At 56.0% G+C, this 14,657-nt stretch overlaps 2 protein-coding genes across 5 annotated transcripts; one reads left to right on the top strand and one right to left on the bottom strand.

The window, feature by feature from the left end:
* The first annotated feature begins 4,177 nt into the window (after positions 1 to 4,177).
* SLC25A35 (solute carrier family 25 member 35) lies at positions 4,178 to 8,148 on the top strand. The gene is made up of 5 exons (XM_002719011.6): positions 4,178 to 5,179; positions 6,338 to 6,403; positions 6,784 to 6,936; positions 7,284 to 7,418; positions 7,571 to 8,148. The coding sequence occupies exons 1-5, from the start codon at positions 4,805 to 4,807 to the stop codon at positions 7,742 to 7,744; spliced, it is 903 nt and encodes a 300-aa protein (XP_002719057.3). The 5' UTR covers positions 4,178 to 4,804; the 3' UTR covers positions 7,745 to 8,148.
* Positions 8,119 to 9,615, bottom strand: RANGRF (RAN guanine nucleotide release factor). Of its 4 annotated transcripts, none has more exons than XR_011383659.2 (5): positions 9,423 to 9,615; positions 9,215 to 9,331; positions 8,785 to 8,941; positions 8,610 to 8,715; positions 8,119 to 8,401 (listed from the first exon to the last, which is right to left on the bottom strand). XR_011383659.2 is itself a non-coding variant. In XM_002719012.6 (5 exons), the coding sequence occupies exons 1-5, from the start codon at positions 9,497 to 9,499 to the stop codon at positions 8,278 to 8,280; spliced, it is 561 nt and encodes a 186-aa protein (XP_002719058.3). In that variant the 5' UTR covers positions 9,500 to 9,615; the 3' UTR covers positions 8,119 to 8,277. The 4 variants fall into 4 exon arrangements, 2 of the variants coding, with proteins under 2 accessions (XP_002719058.3, XP_008268967.3); XR_011383660.2 differs by having other exon boundaries at positions 8,119 to 8,389; XM_002719012.6 differs by having other exon boundaries at positions 8,610 to 8,695.
* Between the last annotated feature and the right edge of the window lie 5,042 nt (positions 9,616 to 14,657).

Here is a 14,657-nt window from a genome sequence, read left to right as displayed (position 1 = left end):
TGCATTTCAAATCAAGTTATGAAAAGATGTGATGAAAATTATGGGTCGGTGCCACAGCTCACTAGGCTAATCCTCCGCCTGTGGCACCGGCACCCGGGGTTCTAGTCCCAGTCGGGGTGCCGGATTCTGTCCTGGTTGCTCCTCTTCCAGTCCAGCTCTCTGCTGTGGCACAGGAAGGCAGTGGAGGATGGCCCAAGTGCTTGGGCCCTGCACCTGCGTGGGAGACCAGGAGGAAGCACCTGGCTCCATTTGAGGGGTGAACCAACAGAAGGAAGACCTGTCTCTCTCTCTCTCACTGTCTCACTGTGGCTAGAACGACCCACGTGCTGATGGATTAGAGACCTGACAGCAACATGAATTCATGTGTAGTGTGGCATACACGTGGTTACATAGAGAAAAAGTGACATTTTTGTGTAGACATGAGTGACTACACACACATGTATTTCCTTGCTCTTCCAGCTGTAAGAATCGAGAAGCAATGACACCATGACAGCAACAAGCAGTAACACCATGACAACAACGACACCCCATCAGCAACAACGACACCCCAACAGCAACAAGCAGTGACACCGTGACAGCAACAATGACACTGTGACAGCAACAAGCACACCTGTGCCCACAGCCTTGTTTCCAAAACCATTCTCCAATAAAAGGAAATAGCTGATCAGAGGAATGGGGCAGCAGATGCACAAAAAAGAAAGGTTTTTAATGAAAAAAAGAAAAGAAAGAAACCTTTAATGGGAGTAAGCCAAGGAGGCCCAGGAGCCAACTGAAAGAGCTTCCAAAGACCAAAGCTATAACAATTTGAGCAACAAAATTAAGTGCATTGATTATTTTTAAAATATTTGTTTATTTGAAAGGCAGAAAGAGCAAGAGTGAGAGTGCGAATGAGAGAGACAGCAAGAGCAAGCACATGCATGAGAGATACTTCTGTCTGCTGCTTCAGTCCCCAAATGCCCAAATAGTCAGGGCTGGATCAGGCCGAAGCCGGGAGCCCGCAGCGCCATCTGGGTCTCCCACATGGGTGACAGAGACCCACGTCCCCAAGCCGTCATCTGCAGCTGCTTCCCAGGTTGCACATCAGCAGGAAGCTGGATCAGAACCAGAATAGCCGGGACTCGAGCCAGGCACTCTGATAGGGGATGCTGGTGTCCCAGATGGTGACTTAACCCGCTGCACCACAATGCTCACCCCCATGCATTCAATTACAACCCAAAATGTAAAGTGAAAATCCGTAAGTCCATACTAATATAAGTAAGTGGCTGAATAGATGAATCTATTGGGAGGAGAGACAAACATCCCATATAGAAGAATTCCAAACAATTTACGCAGAGTCCGCCTTCCAGGAGGAGAAGCACAACTCCCTCCTCCTTCAGTGCGGGCTGTGCACATGGACTTCCTCCCCAGGGAAAGAGGAGTAACCTTACAATGGAAAAAAACTGATCAACGTCACTGTGGGCAAGCGGGGAATATCAACAGTGACAAGCAGCACTCAACAATGTGTCCCTAGTACCACCATTAGTGTGATGCAATGAACATGGCCCCAAACCTGTCACCCAGTCCAGTTGTGTGCAAAACTGCAACTTTACAGACTAACTGTGAGAGCTTACAAAATAATTCACCAGGACTTTTCACAACCGTCGAGCTTATCAAACACGAGCTAAATCTGGAAACTGTCACAGCCAAGAGGTGCCTAAGGAGGTGAGGCAGTTCAGTGTCAGTTGGTATCCTGGAACAGAAAAAATCTGAATCCAGTATGGACTTCAGTTAATGATGTATCCATGTTGGCCCATTAATTACAACAAGGTATCATCCTAACATAAGATTAATAATCAGGGAAATTGTATATAGAGGAAATGGATATGATCATAGCGTCTGCTGTAGTTTGAACACAGTCTGGCTCCTTAACTCCCACAGATGTCCATGTTCCAACATCATGGGATGGAGGCCTCGTCCAGTTATGGCGGCGGGGGTGGGGGGGCTTCTGGGAAATGATTGAATTGGATTGGGTTGCTAGAGTAGCACTTCCATGAGCAAGTCATGGAGACTTTATTTATTTATTTTTTATTTATTTTTTTGACAGGCAGAGTGAGAGAGAGAGAGAGACAGCGAGAAAGGTCTTCCTTTTGCCATTGGTTCACCCTCCAATGGCCGCCACGGCCGGCGCACTGCAGCCGGTGCACCGCGCTGATCCGATGGCAGGAGCCAGGTACTTCTCCTGATCTCCCATGGGGTGCAGGGCCCAAGCACTTGGGCCATCCTCCACTGCACTCCCTGGCCACAGCAGAGAGCTGGCCTGGAAGAGGGGCAACCGGGACAGAATCCGGCGCCCCGACCGGGACTAGAACCCGGTGTGCCAGTGCCGCAAGGCAGAGGATTAGCCTAGTGAGCCGTGGCGCCAGCCTCATGGAGACTTTATACGGAGAGGAAACACAGACAGATACTCTGTCTCTCTGCTCCAGGTCTCACCCTACGATCCTATCCCTCCTTTGCCTGGTGTTCCCCCATCCACCACCCTCATCAGATGCCAGACAATGGGGCCACCAAATCTTGGGCCGTGAACCTCCAAACCACCAGCCAAAATAAACCTTCCTTCATGGGGAGCGTCTGCTGGGTGTTTGTCATAGTGGTGGGACATTGGTTATAAATACAGGTTATAGGCCGGCGCCGCGGCTCACTAGGCTAATCCTCCCTGGCACACCGGGTTCTAGTCCTGGTCGGGGCGCCGGATTCTGTCCCGGTTGCTCCTCTTCCAGGCCAGCTCTCTGCTGTGGCCAGGGAGTGCAGTGGAGGATGGCCCAAGTGCTTGGGCCCTGCACCCCATGGGAGACCAGGAGAAGCACCTGGCTCCTGCCTTCGGATCAGCACGATGCGCCGGCAGCAGTGCGCCAGCGGCGGTGGCCATTGGAGGGTGAACCAACGGCAAAAAGGAAGACCTTTCTCTCTGTCTCTCTCTCTCACTATCCACTCTGCCTGTCAAATAAATAAATAAATAAATAAATACAGGTTATAAATACAGGAGGTATACACCTCCTCCTGCCTCATCTCACGTCCAACAGCTTAGCAGTACGTAAGTGAGACAGCTGAGACTCTGACTGGGTCCCTCAGGAACTCCCAGTCCAGTGAAGACATTAGGAAACAAACAATTCATAACCAAAAGGAGAAAAAAGTGAGTAAATGTTTGAGGAACAAGCAAGATGGGAGTGGCTGGAAGTGGGGACTCTGGAAAAGTTTCCTGGGTCCAGAGAGGATTTTCGGGGTTTAAGATGCTGGCGGGGCCATTCCAGGCCATGAGAGCAGGATACACGGGGCCCAGCTCTCAACGTTCCAAAAACCTGCTTACCAAGCACCTAGTACAAGTCCAACACGTTCTCTCAGATATGTGTAATAGATAGTCCCGCTGTCACTTTGCAAAGTGGCTCTGAGACCTGAAGTAACTTGCCCGAGGTCACTCAGCTGGTGAGCAAGGAAGATCCAAAGGTTGCTCCCAGTCTGGGGCTGCCTCCTCCAGGAGCCACCCCTCTGCCTCCTCCCCCACCCCCCGGCGGCACCCCCTGCCTGCCCGTGCCTGCCCTCTCCAGCCCTGCCCTGCTAGCTTCCCCAGGCTCTATTCTCAGACGTTCTTCGCTGTTTAACCATTATTCAATTTGTGAGCAAGGACCAAGAGTCCAGAATCCCAGAATCTCCCATTAACTTTCTGTAACCCTGGCCTCGCTAGAGAAAGAGTAAAATCCTTGTGGCCTGCCCTGCCTTCTCCTCCTCCTCCACGTCGCAGGGAGGATCTAAAAAGCTGGAGGATTTCACCAAACTCGCACACCGCGCCCGGAGTCAGACACACCCTGGGGCTAGAACCTAGCGACCCTGAGATAGGTCGGGAGCAGCAGGTGTGTCCCTCTCCCCCGCGGGCGGGGCTGCAGCTTCCCGGGTCCCCTGGTTCTCCGGACGCCCGAGGCGATCCCTCGCCACACCCAGAGCCCTAGAAACCCCAGAGGAGGGCCACTGCTTCCGCGTTCAACCTCTAGACCCAGGGGACCCGCGACCCAACCCTGCCTCCCCACCAGCGAGCTCCGCCCCTCCCTGGCGTCGGGGCCCGGAAGAGTTAAATCCAACAGCCGCAGGCGGGTTCTGGGGGCCGGGCCGCCGAGAGCACCTCCCATTGGCCGAGGAGCCGGCTCGCCGCTGATTGGCTGTGGCTCTAGGCAGCGGCCCTCCGGGGCTCCCCATTGGCGCCGCGCTCCAGGGACTGGAGTGTGGCGGCCCGGCCTCCGCAGGCTGCCCCAGGTGAAGGTGCTCCCGGGCTCCGGTGGCCGTCTAGGGACCTCATCCCGGGCAGGAGTCCCGACTCTTGCTCCCCGATCCAGCGCTCGTTCCTGTCCCGGGGACGCCGCCGGATCTTCTCCCGAGTCCTTTTTCTCCGGCTTGTTTGCTTTCCCCTGCTTTCCCCGGTTCCCACCTCCCTATCCCGCGTTCGCCTCCTCTGCTCCCGCGGCCCCGGGGAGCCTACCGTCCCTAGCATCCCACCTGCCACCTCCCTGCTTCTGCTGCTCTTTAACCTTACATCCCCTGGCCATCAGGGCCCTATCATAACGTCTCGCCAGGCTTCTCCCAAACTCGTCTTTCTCCCCCTTTTGCCAGCTGCTAACTGCTGAATTCCAGCCAACCCTTGACGCCTTGACATTTGACCCTGACTAGATTCCGGGACCTCTCAGTTCCCACTCCCGCAGCCTAGACGGCAGGCACCCGGGTCTTGCCCTACCTTCGCACCTCTCTTTCTGAGGCTACTGCTGCCCTACCCGCCCGTGCCATGGACTTCCTGATGAGTGGTCTGGCAGCCTGTGGGGCCTGTGTGTTCACCAATCCCCTGGAGGTGGTGAAGACCAGGATGCAGCTCCAAGGAGAACTGCAGGCCCCCGGCACCTACAAGCGGCACTACCGAAACGTCTTCCACGCCTTCTTCACCATTGGCAAGGTGGACGGGCTGGCTGCGCTGCAGAAAGGCCTGGCCCCTGCCCTCCTGTACCAGTTCCTGATGAATGGCATCCGACTGGGCACCTACGGGCTGGCGGAGGCTAGGGGCTACCTGCACACGGCGGAAGGCGCGCTCAGTCCTCCGCGCAGCGCAGCAGCTGGGGCCCTGGCTGGGGTCATGGGCGCCTATCTGGGGAGTCCCATCTACATGGTAAGAAGGGGGCTTCAGGCAGACCGCCGGTGTCGGGTGGGAGCGCTGGCCTTCTCGGGGTCCGGGGTGACATGGAGCTGCCCTCTGCAAGGTGTGTGGAGTGTGCTGGCAGGCATGGTGTTTTCTGATCCGCCCTCTCCACGTTGACCCAATGTACACAGTCGAATGTATCCATGCCGGGTACCGGCTTTGGAGTCGCCCTTTCTGAAAATCATAATTGTTGGGCTTCGGTTGCCGGATCTGTAAAAGGGGAATGATCTTAGTTCTCTTGGAGCCGCTGTGACTAGGGATGGGTGCTGTGGGACCACTGGGGAGGTTAGCAGAGACCATGGAACCCAGCGGTAACACACACCTGGGCACATTCGATCTGGGGGCTGCTACTGTTTTATCACTATCACTTGCTGTTGAGGCTGGGGTTGTGGAGGGGAGGAGGAAGAATTTGAGTCCCATACATCAGCCAGTGTGGGCATCGCAGAACTACAATGCCACAGTGTGCTCCTTTGAGTTATCTGATACAGGTGAAGTGGGTCAGGAGCCTGAGATCCAGAGAGGGAGAGTGACCAGTTCAAGGCCACACAGCCGCCTTTTGCTAGGGGGAGGCTCTGCTTACTGCTCCTACGAGCAAACAAGAGCTTCTGTATAAGAAGAGGCAGCCTGGTCTCACTCCCACGGTGTGACTCAGGGACAGTGGCCTCTCCAAAGTCCACAGGGCACACATCCCTACAGGTCGTGGGGGTGTCAGAGAGCAAGTTTAGGCCAAAATCTGGCAGGGGGGAACCTTGTGACAAGGTAGGGGCTGGAGATCTGGTCTGGGAATGGGAGCCAGCACGAGAGGCCGGGCACCTGGGTCTTGCCTAACGTTGGATGGTCTTAGGAAATACTGCCATTCCTCAACCTCGCCAACCCCACCCCAGCCCCAAGGGACGGAGGATGTGGAGGGGGGTGATGTGTCTTGCAGTGCTAGGAGATCTGTCCACCGGGACTGGAGCCAAGGGACGCAATGTCTCATGACCAACTTGTTAAGTGGGAACAATACTTTCAGATGAGAAGGGTATTCGTTGCTGAACACCCTGGAGGATGTGCGAGGGGTCAGGCCTCTTGGTCTGGAACGGGGAGGGTGGTCGCTGGACACAGACTGGGCTGCTCTCCTGCTCCCAGGTGAAGACGCATCTGCAAGCACAGGCAGCCTCTGAAATCGCTGTGGGTCACCAGTACAAGCACCAGGTGAGGGGTCCCCGATCCCACTGATGGCCCAAGCAGCCGCTCTCATTCCCCCCAGTTTTCTGCCTGTGCCCTGCAGCTCCAGTGCCAGCCACTACCCTGTCCATCAGTGCAGTCCCGCTGCACCCTTGGAGTTCACCCAGACCCTCCCTCCAACACGTGCCCCAGTCCCTCTAGCCCTCTGCACCTGTTTCTCCTGCCCCATTCTCCTGGTCTGCTCCTGTCCTCGCTGCTTCCTCTGGGGTGACAACTGAGGGCCCGCACTGAGCTGGCTGTCTAGACAGCAGATGCGTGCTAAGGACCCGCCCGTGACAGTGCTGGGAGGTGGCAGCCCCTGACGCTGGGTGACTGAACCCCACCCCCGTGCTCTTCGCCCCCACCAGGGCATGTTTCAGGCACTAACGGAGATTGGCCAGAAACATGGCCTGGTGGGGTTGTGGCGTGGGGCCCTGGGCGGCCTGCCCCGAGTTGTCGTCGGCTCTTCCACCCAGCTGTGCACCTTCTCATCCACCAAGGACCTCATGAGCCAGTGGGAGGTACTGGCTGGGAAAGGGGTGGGACTGTCCTGGGAATGGGTGGGCGACTGAGGTGGGCCCTCGAGGGGGTGGTGCTAACACTCATGTGTGAGGGAGCAGTAGGAGGACTTGGGGATGGCGGCATTGACTCTTTAGACTCTGTCCTTGCTTCTCGTTACTGCCTCCCAGAGGGGTTCCGGAGCCCCACCGCCACCCTTGGGCAGGGCTCACCGGCCTTCCTCCTTCCCAGTGTTGTCACACTGTGTTGTCACTGTTGGAATGGAAGCAACCTGAGTTAGCAGGGAGGGCCTGGCCTGACCCAGGGGCTCAATGGCTGACTGACAAAGCTCCCCCCAACCCTCGCCCAGATCTTTCCTCCCCAGAGTTGGAAGGTGGCTCTGGCAGCTGCCATGGTGAGTGGCATCGCAGTGGTCCTGGCCATGACACCCTTCGACGTGGCCTGCACGAGGCTCTACAACCAGCCCACAGATGCCCACGGCAAGGTAAGAGAGTGCTCCGGAAGGGGAAGGCCACGCAGGGGAAGTTGTGGGTGCTGGTGGGACAGCTCTCAAATGCAGCCTGCAAAGGGGAGGCCCCTGGTGGGCTCTGACGAGCTCCTCTCCTGTGCTCTCCCTCCCTCTCCCACATGCTCCAGGGCCTCATGTACCGGGGGATCCTGGACGCTCTGCTGCAGACAGCTCGGACAGAGGGCATTTTTGGCATGTACAAGGGTATAGGTGCCTCCTACTTCCGCCTTGGCCCCCACACCATCCTCTCCCTCTTCTTCTGGGACCAGCTGCGCTCCCTCTACCACACGTACGCTAAGTGACAGCCGTCTCCCACACTCCACCAAGCGGCACTCCTTGGACACTTCTGCTTCCACGCCTGTGACCAGGTGACCTTTCATCTGTCCGCAGGGGGACAGCCAGCCCCGCTCCCCGTCTGTTCTCTCAGGGTTCAATCACCACTACTCCTAGGGACAGCCCCCACCTTGTTGCTTCACACCTTCCCTCCCCGTCCCCCTGAACACTTGACACCCCTGTCTCAGGGCCGAACGGTCACTCCAAAGTGCGTCTCTTCCTTTCCACTGCCAGCCTTGGGTTCCTCCTGCTCCTCTGCTCAGCTTTAAACTCCCCCCTCCAAGACCAAAGGGAATTGGGGGGACCCAGGTGTCCTGTTCACTTCAAAACCACAGAGATTATATTGGTTATAAAGCAAGTTTATTTCTGCAGAGAGGAGGTGTCTTGTGTTCACACACAGGGAAGGAAGAGGAGGAAACCCAGATATTCAGCCTCGTTTCCTATGCCTCCCAGAACGGGGTCCCCAGGTCCTCAGCAGCCTCACACAGTGCCCCCAACATCGTTACTGCGGCCCAAAGATGTTGGGATCGTGAAGGTTCAGGCTGGTCACCAGCTGTTCAAAGTCACCCAGGCTCCAGGGTGGAGGTGACAGATTTCCAGGGCCAAGAGATGACCTATTGTCAGGGCTTGGGGGGAGGGGACAGACAGGGAACATCATCTGAGCCTGAGGCGTGCAAGTTCCCACTTTCAACTCCCTGGAAGATCCGGGGAGCTGTGACCCCCCCAATCCTCTCCTTGGAGGGCCCTGGCAGCAAATCTCCCTGCTCTGCACCACCCAGCTTAATTCTCCTGGGGACCCAATCACGAGGCACCCGCCCTTTGCTTCCTCCTTACGGGGGCTGATTGAAGGTGAGCAGGAGGTCAGTCTGGTACTGGGGCAGCCGCAGCAAGGCCTGGTGCACCGTCACATTCTTTGCTACCTGAGCGGATGGGAGACAGACTGCTTACCTGGATGTCTAGGGCCACCCCGCTCACCCTTCCAGGACACGGCACACTCCCCGGTCCTCACCTGCTGGTTTTCCTTAGCCACCTGCTGCTTGCCTGAGAGCACCCAGGCTTCTGGACAGTAGGTGCGCAGGGCCAGGCTCTCCGAACTGAGGGTCTGCACAGAGTCTACTTGCTGGGCCCTAGCCCCCTGTACCCCGCCAACGTCCTCAAAGTGGTACCTGGGGCGGGGCAGCAGGGTCAGGGAGGGGCATTTCCCACTGCCCTCACCTCACCGCCCCCCCCATCACCCCCATCCCCAGCACGGGGGGGGGGGGGGGCGCGCGTGCGCGCGCAAACACACACACACCACCTCCACCCCCCCAAGTCCTGGGCTTTGCTCACTTCCGGCGACTTGGTCTTGCCCTGTGGCCCAGAATAACCGTCCAGCCAAGGCCCCGCCCACTTCCTCGGTTCCGGCCTCCTCATTGGCCAGCCGCGGGCCCCTTTCTCACCGCGCAGCCGCTTCGCCGCGCACGTGGGCCTGGAGCTCGAGAAGTTCCACGATCAGGCTCTGGTCGGTCACGGGATGGCAGAAGACTTCTTGATTGTCCGGGACCGGTCGGAGGTCGCTAGAGAGGAGCGAGGCAGACCCTGTAGTTTATCCCAGCTTCTTCCCGCCACCCGCCTGGTCAGCCTCCTTGGGCCCCTGGGCCTTCTCACCTCACATCAATGGCCCCTGGGGGGAGGATGGCGGAAAAGGCGCCCCCGAACAGTGGATAGTCCCTCGTGGGCTCCATGGGCCTGTGGCTAGGGAAAGGGCATTAGAGAGGCTGAAAAAGAACCCATATGGGCCCACGTGGCATCAAGCCCCCGGCTTTCCCGGCCGTCACGGCCACTCCCGGTCTCGTTCAGGGCTCGGACCCTTTAAGGCTTGGCCCGCCCAGCGGCCGCGCTGGCCAATGGGCGCCCGCGCCTTGGGGGCGGAGCCCAGAGTGCGGCTCCCAGAATCCACGGTCCTCGCAGGGCGCGGGGCGGAACGGCGGGTCTGGTTTGGGGCTGGAATCTGGGCTTGGGACTAGCCTCGTATTTTTTAAAGGGGTCGCCCCTTCCGGAAAGGTCGCCCGAGACCCTCCCTCGGGGCGGTTGCGCTTATGTAACCGACCCGCGTCCGGGGCGGGGGGCTTGAGTTCCCCCCTGGATGGCGGACGGGCTGCCAATCAGAGCGCCAATTCCCGCGTCCGCTGATGGGAATAATAGGTGCAGGTGTGCGTCCCAGTTAAGATGTAGGTCTCACGCCTTCCTGAAAGCGATACCCAATCCAGAGATTACAGATCTAATCCTCCTCAAATCTTCACCTTGGGAACACGCAGGAGGTGGGGGCGAGGGGAGAGGTAGCAAGCCAGCCCCCTCCGCCCCCACACACCTGGGCGGAAGCGCGGGTTAAGCTGTCTGTTGTTTTTCTTACAGATTTTTCGAGGGTTTAAAATCAACTTGATCATCCCAGTTAATGCCCCCATTCATGTTTGATCCCCAGCACCTGGCCCAGTGTTTGGAGCATAACAGGCTTATTGTTGACTGAATAAACCCTTTACAGCCAGTGGCTGGAACCCAGGAGGCCACTCGTGCCCTCAGGGGTCCTGGATGTCGCCGACTTCCCAGGGCTGGGCAGGACTCACGGGGAGGGGGAGGGGGCTGCCAGAGCTTTGCACTCTTAATTAGTGTAATGGGGACAAGACGGATAGGGGGGCTTCAAAAGTTCTTGAGAAATGGAATTCTAAAATTGTTTGCAAAACAGTTTTGAGATCCACGCATGTTTTTTTTCATAATACACATGTTGCATGAACTTTTTGAAGACCCCTTTCCTATACATGGATTTCAATTTTTTTTTTTTTTTTGCACCTAAATAAACGTCTTTTAACTGCATTTTCCATGAACTTTTGGGAAGTTCAGGCAGTTAGGACGCGGCTCCCGCCTCACTGAGGATGTTCATGGAAGAGTGGACTGCCTTTCAAGTCTTAAAGGTTGACTCAGATAATTCACCTGGGCATCCCGCCAGGGTATTCTAGCCAGGGGGACGTCAGGAGCAAAGACATGGGGAATGAGCGAGGTGACTTGGAGGCGGCCAGTGCGTCCATTTGGGTGGGGATGGGCGGCAGCAGCTGTGAGTGGGGCAGTGGTGCAGGGTTTTTGTGGAGTTTGCTACGGAGCCTGGCGCTCATTTCTTGTGGCAAGTTTCAGACTTCTCTCTGAGCCTGAATTGCTCACCTCTAACATGGTGTTAGGAGTAAAGGAGTTACGAGTGCGGTTGAAATCTGAGTGTGTTTCTGAGCAAAGAAGGCGTCTTGAGGAATTCTGCAAAGGAAGGGAGTGGTGTAGATCCCCCCACCCTCTAAGGGAGAGGAGAAGCCAGCTCGGAGGAGCCTACCCCAAGCAGCCGCACTCACGGGGTGGGGGTGGGGGGGTGCGCGACCTCCCTGTCCCGCTTGTGTCTCCCCTCCCTGCCCAGGGCCACATGGGCGCTGGCTGCTTTGTGAGCAGTTAGGGAGTCCTTGGGAAGGAAGCTAGACTACATGGGAATTAGCAAGGCTCTGGTGCAGGACACAGGTCCAGAGGACTATTCACAGACCAGGAGAAGGTCACACTGGGGAGAAAGCACCCCCAGTTCCCTCATTTTGGGCCGCTGGCATGTCTGTCGTTCTGCTGTGAGCCCTGTGCAGCTGGCGACCCTTGACCCTCACAATTCTGTGAACTCTTGGGGCAGGGTCTGGGTGGGCTTGGCTAGGTGAGGTAGCTAGCAGAAGCGCAAGGGCACAGGGCCAGGCAGCCTCTGGGAGAGAGGTGTTGCAAGGCCACCTAAGTTGGCAAGTCCCCGCCCTTGGCTCCACCTCTTTCTTTGTGTCTGTCACCTCCGCTGACCTCCCAACTGCTGACTCCCCCTTGTGTTCAAATTCAAACTCCCCAAGAGAGAGAATCTACCTGGGTCCATTAGTTACCCTTTGATCCGAAAGCACAGATTTGACAAGCTATCCTGCCTGCTGCTTCCCAGGCCACCAGCCAGACATGAATGAGATCCCTGGTCCAGCTGGCTGTAGCTGGGGTGGCAGACCGAGGTGGCTCAAAGCCACTTTTCCCAGGGGCTGTGAGATTAGGCCCAGCTCTCAGCCCATTGGATGAAGTGGGCCTGCAACAGCTGACTGTGTGCGCCTGGGGCTTCCCTTGACCCAGTGCTTTGCACACAACGGATGCATTTGTTTGCTTTGGGAACTGGTGGCCCAGAGCCCCTTCCTGATCACAGGGTTAACTCAGTACCCAGGGAGAGTTATGGCAGCGTATCTGAGAATTCTTCAAAAAGTTCTTGGGAGGGCGAGCATTTGGCACAACAGTTAAAACAATACATGCCTGCATGCCATATCAGAGTGCCTGGCTTCGAGTCCCAGCTTCTGATTCCAGCTTCCTGCTGATGTATACCCCTAATGCACCTGAACATGTAGCAGGTGCTAACTCAAGTACTTGTGTCTACCCATGTGGGAGACCTGAATTGAGCTCCAGGCTCCTGGCTTCCACCTGGCCTATCCTTAGCTTTTGTGGGTATCTGGGGAGTGAACAGCGGATGAAAAAAACCTCTCTCTCTCTGTCACTCTGCCTTTCAAATAAATGAAAAGCAAAGTTTACAGAAATTTCAAGTTAGGAAAAAACTAAACCTGCACTTCAATTTTTTTTTGCACCAAAATTAAGTTATCTTAATTCCATTTTTCATGAACTTTTTGAAGTGCGTGCCCATTTCTGCTAACCCTAACCTACCCTGGACCCTTTTGGTAGTTTGGTGAAGCCCATGAACTCCTATGCAAAGTAATGTTTTTAAACTTATAAAATACTTAGAAATACAAATGAAAGACCATTTTAAATGCAATGAACAAATTTTTTTGAAAATATGTTTACTGGGGCTGGTGCTAAGGCACAGCAGGTTAAGCCACAGCCTGCAGTAACAGCGTCCCATTTGGGTGCCTGTTTGAGTCCCTGCTGCTCCACTTCCGGTCCAGCTCCCTGCTAATTGTACCTGGAAAGGCCGCAGAAGTGGCTCAAGTGCTTGGGCCCCTGCACCCACATGCGAGACCCGGGAGAAGCTCCTGGCTTCAGCCTGGCCTAGTCCTGACTGTTGTGGGCATTTGGGGAATGAGTGAATGAATGGAAGATCTCTCTCTGGGCCAGGCTGAAGCCAGGAGCCAGGAATTCCATCCAGGTTTCCCGCGTGGATGGCAGGAACTCAAGTACTTGAACCATCACCTGCTACCTCCCGGGTACATTAGGAAGGAGCTGGATCAGAAGCACAGGAGCCAGGACTCGCACTAACAGTTCCATATTTCAACCCCTCTCAGCCGCAATGACAAACAGTCCCCAAACCCAGATGTTTGATGGAGTGAAAACGTGCTTCTAGGTCGTCACCTTAAGAAGACCTGCAGCAGGTCTAATGAGTGTAATGTCAAACTGGTGGTGCCTACAAATCACGGCTGGAGCAGTCGGCAACAACTCTTGCAGGAAAACACCTGTGGTTGCTGTGGGGACAGGTGCTGCTAATGCTCCTGTGGTTTGTCGACTACAATCCCAGTGGAAGAAAACGCTAACATTCAGTAAAGAGGCTATTGGAAATCGAAACAATTTTTTCCCCATCCAAGTTCATCGGCTGATGGTTGAGAAGCGCGGCTGTGACGTGTTCTGTGTGCCTGGCCGTGTACTAGGCTGCAGGCCCCAAAACCATGTGGAAGCTGGTGCCTCTCTCCAAGCCTCCAGCCTACATGGAGAGAGCTAGGAGTACTAGAGCTCCCATGCTGCAGGGGGGTAGACGTGAGTGCCCCTGCTCAGTCCCCAGCTGAGGACTCTGTCTTGGAGACTTGCCCAGGGTCATGAAGCAACCCGCAGTGCCCACAGCAATTTCTTTCTATTTACTTGAAGGGCAGAGTTATGGGGTGGGGGTGGAAAGAGAGACTTTCCATCTGCTATTTTACTCCCTAAGCGGCCGAAACATCCAGGGCTGGGCCAGGCCAAAGCCAGGAGTCAAGAGCTCCCTCCAGGTCTCCTACGTAGGTTCAGGGGTCCAAGCACCCCAGCCTTCCTTTGCTGATTTGCCAGGGCACACCATCAGGGAGCTGCATCAGAAATGGAGCAGGGGCCGGCACTGTGGCATAGCTGTTAAAGCCGCTGCCTATAGTGCCGGCATCCCATATGGGCTCCAGTTCAAGTCCCGGCTGCTTCACTTCCAATCCAGCTCTCTGCTATGGCCTGGGAAAGCAGTGGAAGATGGCCCAAGTCCTTGGGTCCCTGCACCCGCGTGGGAGACCTGGAAGAAGCTCCTGGCTCCTGATTGGCCCAGCTCCAGCCATTGCTGCCATTTGGGGAGTGAACCAGTGGATGGAAGACCTCTCTCTCTCTCTCTCTCTCTCTGCCTTTAAAATAAATAAATAAATCCTTTAAAAAAAAAAAAAGTGGAGCAGCCAGAACCTGAATGGATGCCCATATGGGATGCTGGCACTGCTGGCCATGGCTTAACTTGCTGCGCCAGAGCTGTCCCCTAAATAAATAATTTTTTAAATGAGGAAAGAGGACCTCTGCTGTTTCCCCTAACTGATGAGACTGGGCACTTTTACCCTCTGTCCCCTACTCCCCAGCAATGGAGCCCAGTGCCTCTGACTGTGCCATTCCCCATCCCCTTTCAGTGTAGGATTCTCACTGGGCCATGCAGCAGGGACAGCAGGACCATCTGCCCATGCTGGGTCACTCTCATAAGGATCCAATCCTCTGAGTGGGTTACAGGAGCCTTCAGCCTGTTTCTGGTACTGCTTTGTTATGACCCTCCTGCATCATGCACCTGTCGTTCAACACCTGTTCCAGAAGCGGGAGGAAGAGGCAGTGTGGGGAGGTGAACAGCAACTCTGGTGGTCCTGAGCCTGAGAAGGGCAA

The sequence above is a fragment of the Oryctolagus cuniculus genome, chromosome 17 (genome assembly GCF_051225735.1).
Source record: "Oryctolagus cuniculus isolate XC-2025 breed Fujian yellow rabbit chromosome 17, ASM5122573v1, whole genome shotgun sequence".
In the NCBI taxonomy this organism is placed as follows: Eukaryota; Metazoa; Chordata; class Mammalia; order Lagomorpha; family Leporidae; genus Oryctolagus; species Oryctolagus cuniculus.
This window is presented reverse-complemented; position numbering and strand designations above follow the sequence as displayed.

Excerpts from the sequence above, each read along its gene's own strand:
- SLC25A35 (XM_002719011.6), top strand. The coding sequence starts at position 4,805 with ATGGACTTCCTGATGAGTGGTCTGGCAGCCTGTGGGGCCTGTGTGTTC. Across the intron at positions 6,404-6,783 it reads GTCACCAGTACAAGCACCAG|GGCATGTTTCAGGCACTAAC; the intron begins GTGAGGGGTCCC and ends CGCCCCCACCAG. Across the intron at positions 7,419-7,570 it reads CCACAGATGCCCACGGCAAG|GGCCTCATGTACCGGGGGAT; the intron begins GTAAGAGAGTGC and ends CACATGCTCCAG.
- RANGRF (XM_002719012.6), bottom strand. The coding sequence starts at position 9,499 with ATGGAGCCCACGAGGGACTATCCACTGTTCGGGGGCGCCTTTTCCGCC. Across the intron at positions 9,332-9,422 it reads CCAGGGGCCATTGATGTGAG|CGACCTCCGACCGGTCCCGG; the intron begins GTGAGAAGGCCC and ends GCTCCTCTCTAG. Across the intron at positions 8,942-9,214 it reads CGCGGCGAAGCGGCTGCGCG|GTACCACTTTGAGGACGTTG; the intron begins GTGAGAAAGGGG and ends GCCCCGCCCCAG.